The sequence below is a fragment of the Sphaeroforma arctica genome (genome assembly GCF_001186125.1).
Source record: "Sphaeroforma arctica JP610 unplaced genomic scaffold supercont1.8, whole genome shotgun sequence".
Lineage (NCBI taxonomy): Eukaryota > Ichthyosporea > Ichthyophonida > Sphaeroforma > Sphaeroforma arctica.
This window is the reverse complement of record NW_014040550.1, coordinates 11,769-20,191: the sequence shown is the minus strand read 5'-3', so window position 1 is coordinate 20,191 and position 8,423 is coordinate 11,769. Positions and strand designations below refer to the sequence as shown.

At 42.0% G+C, this 8,423-nt stretch overlaps 3 protein-coding genes across 3 annotated transcripts in view; 2 read left to right on the top strand and 1 right to left on the bottom strand.

The window, feature by feature from the left end:
- Positions 1-704, bottom strand: part of SARC_00283 (hypothetical protein) — a 5,343-nt gene extending 4,639 nt beyond the window's left edge. Inside the window, exon 1 of the mRNA XM_014306008.1 lies at positions 506-704. Coding sequence (XP_014161483.1) covers positions 506-580 — 75 coding nt within the window. The 5' untranslated portion in view covers positions 581-704. The remainder of the gene's footprint in view (positions 1-505) is intronic.
- A 2,849-nt stretch (positions 705-3,553) lies between these two features.
- SARC_00282 (hypothetical protein) lies at positions 3,554-6,065 on the top strand (the record flags this gene model as incomplete). The annotated part of the gene is made up of 6 exons (XM_014306007.1): positions 3,554-3,583; positions 4,038-4,118; positions 4,460-4,622; positions 5,007-5,050; positions 5,359-5,452; positions 5,767-6,065. The coding sequence occupies 6 exons, from the start codon at positions 3,554-3,556 to the stop codon at positions 6,063-6,065; spliced, it is 711 nt and encodes a 236-aa protein (XP_014161482.1).
- Positions 6,066-6,724: 659 nt separating this feature from the next.
- Positions 6,725-7,677, top strand: SARC_00281 (hypothetical protein; the record flags this gene model as incomplete). Its single annotated transcript, XM_014306006.1, has 2 exons — positions 6,725-6,956; positions 7,292-7,677. Coding segments are annotated over 2 exons (393 nt in total), but the record flags the coding sequence as incomplete, so codon positions are not given.
- Positions 7,678-8,423: the final 746 nt, after the last annotated feature.

Below are 8,423 nucleotides of genomic sequence, written 5' to 3'. Positions count from 1 at the left end.
GTGTGTGTGTGTGTGTGTATGTGTGTGTGTTCGTATATATATATGTACATTAATGCAATATCTATATCAGCCATGTATATAGAATTGATAACAGCATCTACCTGCACAGCCCGATCAGTAATAAATTGGAAGTTGACATAGAAGTCGAATACATAGCGTATACCCACAGTGATACATATTTAGTTGTAGTTCTGCGACATATTTACTCGGCGTTGCCTGCCTATTGTTTTCAGATGTAACATATTGAGATGTACCTGTATAGTAAACATACTGCACTTGATCAAATGCTCACCGACTTGCATCTAACCACCTGACGAGAGAACGTGACTAGCACTGGCTAAAAAGGTTAAAAGTAGCAATATATATCTACAACGGCTCGTACATCCAAACTTACAACGTCTATACATAATCTTAAATACATAAGCTTGTACGTACAGTATACACAACTTCCATCTACAGCATATGAGGGACTAAAAACTTGCATCTACAGCACACTCGGACATACATCAGCAAATTCTTTGATCTCAGTAAGAATGCTCTTCTGCAGTTCATTCTCGGTTCTCCTTGGCGCCTCGGCCATGATGTCGACTGCTTCCTATGCAAAGCTATACTAACCCTAACCTACCTCCAAAATCTTGTATACCTTTGGGATGAGATCAGAGGCTGGGATCTAGATAACATAGATGTAGATGACATGTGGTAGTGTATCAAGGTGTGCTTATGGCTTATTTATTGATGACTAGAGCAAGGGAACTGGTTGATATGCTATGTGGTGGGGTATCAATATGTGCCCATCTGATGATATGTACAAACGTGTATCGTTAACACTTAAATGAAGTGTGGTGTGTGGCGTGTGGCGTGTGGCGTGTGGCGTATATGTATCAATGCCCCTCAGTACGCTAAGCAATCCCGTATAGTGAGTGTTGCATTGCCGTCCCTGATCAAATGGAGGATTGTGTTCAAACCCTGAGACCCTACAAACTCACGACTACACCTGTGAGTGACTTGGGACTTGTGACTCGAGGGCCGAGGCTGTGTAGTGTGTGGCTGGTGTGGACTGTGGAATGTGGACGTGTACCCTGCTGCTGGGTTTCATATTTCAGGGTTTGTTATAAAATACACACGAAAGTCAACAACAAGTCACTGCTGGTTGGGGAAATATATTCATTATTTTATACGAGTATGACTCTCTTATACTGAATACAAGGTCTGTATTTATATATCCCACATGTGCTGTACTAGATGTACATGTCACATGTAGTGTATTAGACATAGGTTCAGAGGCCTTCCACATGTATGTTTCTCCGTGCGTATTGTTCTCTCCTTTAGCTATTATTCAATCCGTAATTATCACATACAATACATCACAGGTACTGTAAAGGCAAACAGGTGGGTGCTTCATAATGCCGAATTGACAGTCTCTCTTTTTATGGAAGAACGCTTGGACGAACGGTTGGCCTTACTTAGTAACGTGCGCATACCATTATCAGTACAAAGCAGCCACACAGGCCTGAGTATGTGCAGCACTTGGGTTCAATATATCAACATGCATACCAAGTGAATATAATATCGCTTTATACAGAGGACCGACCGTGTGGTAACAAAAAACGGGTATGTGTGCACAAGAATATTAGTTTAAACGTATCATATATAACCACAAGTGTGTGTATGGGTCTCTTCCGGTATCCTACATCATGTAGAATATGTATATCCTTGGTATGCAAGTTGGACCGATAAAATTGGTGATAGTGAACGATTGCGTGTGCAAAGGAGCAACAGTTTGAACGTGCCATACACAGCCTCGGGTATATCAGCAATTCGGTTCAAGATTTCTACTGCATTTATTTCATGTACTTTACTTACTAGTCATAAGGATAAATCACAGGCTACTTATAGTTTATTGCACAGAATAAAAGTTTTAAAGGGTCACATACAGCCTCGATTATTTGTCTGAAACGTTTAACTCTGGTAGTGCCATTCTGACGTTCATTCCCACTCGTGAGTAGCTCAGTACTTTGAGTTATTGTTGCTATGAAAGAGTTCATCTGGCATTTCAGAAGTTCAACAGGCTGCATTCGACGTTGACTACCTCGCTAGCAATTAAGGGAAGACTGGGATGACGGATCTAAATTTATATGGCATCGAGTAGATGTGTTAATTCCTATGGATCATTATTTGATTGTCGTACATATCATACCAGTGAGACTCTCATTCGCTATTTAATTAGGGGGAACCTCGCATTTTGCTGCCATCTCTAGAGAATAAGCCGTGCTATCGGTATAGTGAGTGACAAGTCGTACGGCGTTGTGACCGACCAGTAGTTACAGTTGGGACTACTGCATATGTTGGCCTATGTATACTGTATATGCGCACATGAGCTGCAAGACTGATAGGGAATCAGAGGCGAATGATATGCCTGTGGATATACCTGGTTTGATATTTAAATAGGGCATCGTAGTCGGCGTACTGAATTCTCAATTAATCACCATGAGTGTTTGACACGATAGCATAGTCTGAAAAGCAACCAACTCGACCCAATATCGATCTCTCGGAAAAACAATTGGTCATTATTTTCACAATTGTGGGTACAAATCCCCTCAACTGAAAAGTTGATTGCACGTGGTTTAATCGGAAGTCTTTGTCTGCTGTCCCAGAGATCACTAGTACCTGTACAATGGTCTACAAATACAAACACCAAGAGAACCACATCAATCACTTCAAAACTGCTCTGTGCGGGTCGAAACGCTGCGCTGTCAGCGAAGAGAAACGACAGCGGTGCTCAAAGGTAACCTCACAAGACTGTGCGTTTAGGTTCGAATAAGTTCACTGTTAATTGCTATTGGTGTCTTGTAACGCTTTAGTTGGTTCTTTGGCGTATTTTAGGTATATGAGTGTAGAGGCACAGAAGAGTCCGTCAAGTGTGCTTCCGACATACGCATTAAACTTCTGGTGTGAAGGAAGCAATAGGTATACTCGAATTTGAGCCAGAAAATAACCTCAACAAGCAAGTAAGTGAGCTTCAACTTGTAATGAGCTCTATCTTGGTGGTGTCACATAAAACTATTACATTTCCGTGCTGCCCTCGAATTTAAATATTCATGTATTGTTTTTATCATTTTCGATTTTTCCCTTGTTGATTTACGCTTGGATTCATCTGCTGGAAGTGTCGATATGTTTCAGACTGGATGGCACATCCACAGGAGTATATCGATTGCATTATTACAAAGTATTGTAGGAAGTGTTACAGTTTTTATCGACTGCAGAGTTATTTTACATATATTATGTAATTTAATATACATCGGGTGATGATAGTTTGGCCTTTACTTTTCTTTGTGCTGCGGCAATGTTAGAATATTCTGTATAACTATTAGGGTAGTCTATACCTGGACAAATCATTGGAAGTTGTGAATTGGCCTATACGGAGATTTTAACTTCTGTCTGTATATGATAAGCAGTGTCCTTATCTAAAAGAAGTGACCACTCAATGAACACATAAAGCATCATTCGTGTCTGGATAAGAGACGTGCCGGACCGAACTCCTTTGAATGGCCTCATGAACTGGTGTTCTGCGATGAGCTTATTGGTAAGAACTTCCGTTGAGAGCGTCTTACCACTAGGCTCGTGTTCTATTGGCATCCGTATAGAAGAACGTATTTTAATTGTAACCACTGAAGTTCAAATCACTTGTAAAGTTGATCTATCTGGTATGCCAATTCAACGGACATGATCACTAGGTATATAGTAGAATACCTAGGTAATGGAGTGTCCGTTTATAAGTGTCTTCGAACGTGGCATCTACTGCGCTTTGAGATAAGAGCATCTTTGCAACGTCTTGCCGAAATATCATATGAGCAGTGCTTTCAGTAGACAATCGATTTATAGCGGAAAATTGTTTATCTGCTTTAAATGATAAATTTACGATTAGTTTCCACGCTCACGACCATTTATGTTGAAACAGAAAGCAACGTGTCTTGTGAGTGCTCCATATCCGATGGAGAGCTGATGTCTGGCCACTGTCCTCGTTACTTGCTGTGCAGCAAGGGGAACGCGTGTACAAAAGCTCACAACAGTTTGGAAGTACACCACCACCCGCTGAACTACAAAACGCAGAAGTGCAGGTATGTGCGCTATAATTGATAACGTGATGGCCAGGTGCGTATTTTTTGTGCCTGCTCGTCTAGCCTTATTTTCAGCTGGAATGGACAAAGGCGGTAATACATAAAATAGTCCTTCAATTTCGCGTAAAACCACCTACGACGGAGTCACATGCGTTTTATCGACAACCCGTGGACGAGGCGATATACGGAATGAACCCATTTTTCGTATGTAGAGTATGAGTTAATGGCAGATTCTGATTGAGCAGATCTAGAAGAAGTCGCCTGGCATGTTTGGGAGGGACACGGAATTTCTGCCCAGAGCTCCATTCGGGTAGAGTATTCGATCTGTTTGTCATTAATAGACTTACTCCGTGATCCGTAGTCAAAACTCTTTTGTACTGATGTTTGCGACCGCCGATTTGTTTAGCTATACAGTTCGACCGATTTTGCATTGGAATACAGATGAGGAAGTCGAAGTGGACAAAATACCAGATTACGAATCGACAAGTCAGTCATCGGTTAAAGGTAGTGGATAGTAATTGGAAGCATATTGTAAAACGCGCCTGGATTGCCTCGTGCGTATGTACACCCAGTGCACGCAGGATCCCTCTCAGTTGTCTCTGTGCCCGTTCTTTCTCAACAGTTACACTTGGAGGGTATGCTGAGGCTGAACTTTATATGCACTACCCTGATTACCTACACGAGCAATGGTCTTTCTACCCTCTACTTGAATATTGGAGGCGGAGATCTCGATGTCTTGGATTAGTCAGCAATGATGCATGCTATACTTTCACTTAGTTCTGAGTGCGGGATTCATACAAGCATTCGTGTGCGAATCATCAATCGCGTCTTATAACACCGGTAGAGAGAATCACTGTGTAACGAGTCTATGCTTTTCGGTTGAAACAGACAGATATGAAGCAGTAGCGAAGACACCAGATCGTGGCGCAAAGGTAATTGATCATATCGCTCGACATTTTTGTGTGTAGGCTGTGCAGATACTCATTCGTTCATTTCTCGGGACAAATTTCGCAAGTTTATATGAATATCTGAGGGTGTGCCCGGAGTATTTACTCATTGTTAGGTACCTCATAGCATCGCGAGTATGAATCACATCTGTATCTTAGACCATAGCAAATCCGGTGGTAAACTGTGTGCTTGTGGCTATACTGTGTGTCGAAAAGATTTTGGGAGTACTGGTGGGCACACAAAATAGACATCATAGTTGTCATTAAATTCATCTCACACAACAAATTCACAGTGCCTGGCACAGCTTTCGTCGATCAGCAAGAATATTGAGTCGAAAACATCGAGCTCGCTTTCCCTGAAAGTTTTTGTTGCGGAATCCAGCAAAGGTAAGTGGTGGATTACGATCATGGGTTTTCATTTCTGTTCCAACAAATACATAATGATACGCTGAATGCATATTACTGACTTTCTCCTAGAATAGTAAAACCAAGAGTTAACATCCAAACTCTAACTGCTGGGAAACTCTCACAATTCCAATGGATATTGTTGGATACACTCTTGAAAATCGATGCTTCTGATATCTAATTCAAGCTAAGAGCAGTTGGATTTTCAATTTTGTATTCGCAAACTCCAATGGATTTCATAAGATAAAAATCCCCACAAATCATGTTATGGAAATAAGTCGCTGTATCGTATGCAGGTGAAGCACTTAAGACTCGGGATAAATTTGCCCTGCTGACGAACATCGTCAAACTGGCCGGATCCGAGGCAACTAAATCGCCCAGCTCGCGATGCGAAACGCAGAGCAAGAAAGAAAAGCTCCTTGATAGTTGTGTTACAGGTGATAGCCTGGCTGTTGATGATGGTATGTGTTTTAACGCAATGCAATACGTCAAGTTGTGCACGGGTGCTGATGTGGGCATGTGTGATCAGCTCAGTTATTATATTATGATGGGTGAGGGTGCACGATTCGACTCTAATGCTAGCTTTGCCGGGTGAGATAGAAGCCTCGCGGTAATGAGCACAAACGGTGCATCACATATTTAATTTAACTTGGTATACAGTCGAATCCGCTTCAAACCTGCCTGGGCAAAAAGTTACGAAACTAAGCACTTGGGAGAGAAACTACATCGAAGTCACCGGTATGCTGTTCATGTCATGTTCCACAAGCGATTACAATACACGTTCGCTAGGTGATTGATAAAACTACGTCGTCATTATGTAGAGACTTTGTCAAATTCAGATTAGTTTCTTGCAGTGTTGTCAAGATATCACGATCGACACAGAATTAATACGTGCACTTCCTATTCTAATACAAGTGTTTCTAAGGGTGTCTCGTGTGCTAAGCATGGTAGGATGATCAAGCTACTGACGGATGTCCATGATATTCTGCATTCCCTAACTAGTTCGTTAAAGTTTTGAGCTACTTTTATGGATAGGTCTCTTGAGATATTTTTCACAGTATCATATTTTCCCATCATTTGCTTGCAAACCTGATTCACATATATTGCATTCCAACTTGACTCTGCAGGCAGGCATCCTTACCAGGACTACGAGGTATTCTATAGGTTCAAATAGGGTTTGACCGTCATGGGTACCACTGGGTGCGTATACCCTCTTTGCTATGTTCTTGTATCTATCTGTTCAGATACATCGGGAGGTATGTCGCGGTAAAAGACCTACTGGGGGCGCTGTTGCACAATGTACGTGCATCGCTTCCGCAAGATAAACTAGCTGACATGCAGTTGAAATTTCTGGCTTGGAATACGATACGTGTTCAGGGTGCTCGCGAAATAGCCGGGAGGAGTTCGTCAATATACACGTGGCAAAAGTCATTGCCCTGTGAACACACTGGGAATCCTCAAAGTCAACGAGGTTCTTCTCACTCAGGTACATGTACATGCACATGGCGGTCTATTATGATACTTTTGTACTAAGATATTGTTTAAAGTTTGTTTATCGTTCTGCAGATTTGTTGCAGCATCTGTATGTATTCTACCTTACAGGATGAGATGATCATTTCGAGGTACTGCTAGCGACAGCGCTGCAAGTAATAACAATCGGATCATACTGTGCCTCTGATCAAACCCTTACAATGCGATTGATATAAATCAATTGCCTTCCAGGCATCACCGTGAGTCATAACCAATCAGGTTACAAGGCTATTCATAGTTGGCTCATATGAAAGCTAATTTATAGTCCCATTCTACTTATGCGTGTTGTAGTGTTGACCAGAAAATCACAACACATAGCGGCCTCGGGATACAACAGCGAATTCGAGTGGTGGGGGTATATCGGTGCGGCTCAAAGCGACATATTACTGACCGAACTCGATAAGCTGGCCTACAAGACTAGCATGCTCGTCCTCGAACCAAACGAATCCTGAAAGTGTGCTACAGAAACGTTCTGAAGTGCAGTCGAGATGATTAGTATTGTACTTCATGACTGGCCATCACTGGACACATCGAGCCTTGTGCGATGCACTCGATATCGGTTGCAAAGTGTACATAAAGTGGCTCGATAATTGACTCTTATGTACGTCTCCGTTATAGTATCATTATCCTGTCACATTTCTATTTTTGCTTTTCTCTCTCCCATACCAACACCCTCGCCATACCTCACCACCCTAGGCTAGAGGTATTGGTACACGATTTATATTGTCTCCCCTTTGCGATACCAGTCGTGGTACATCCGTTTCCATCTTTGGCGCTACACTGGAACGTCCATATCCTACCCTCGATGGCTGACATCAAGAAGATCGCAATTCGGCATTCGTGGTATAGTTTAGGAGGGCATGTATCGCATAAAATACATAACACATTAGGCAGGTGGATGTCAACCCGTCCTTCGAGCTGCTCCACTTCGAGGGAGAAAGCTCTCAAGTATCGTCTACTGATATTGGTGCATAATATCTGACGATATGTCTCTTTCGTCAATGCAACATTCGAATCGAGAAAAACACGTCACCCTCGACAGGTGTGGTTCTGTGAAACCCAAGCATATCGCACACCTTACGCACGTTTCCGAGCTTCCGCTTGTATTCCGTCGTTGATATCTTCTCGAGAATCTGCTTAAACTCTGCAACCTGCATTCGAATATTTAGCGTCCACGCGTCAGCACAATGCGGACCCCATACATGTGATGAAAATGAAGGTGTTATATATTGGAGTCTACTACTGCAAAGAAAAAACAATAGATACGTATGTGCATTTGAACAAATCTCCACTAAATTGCATACCAAACAGGAATACAGCAATATTTAAGTGTAATAGTTACTGTTTGTCTGTACATATATATATATATCGCTATGCGGATGAACGTATGTCAAATAAGAATATGCTTTGCATGCATATATAT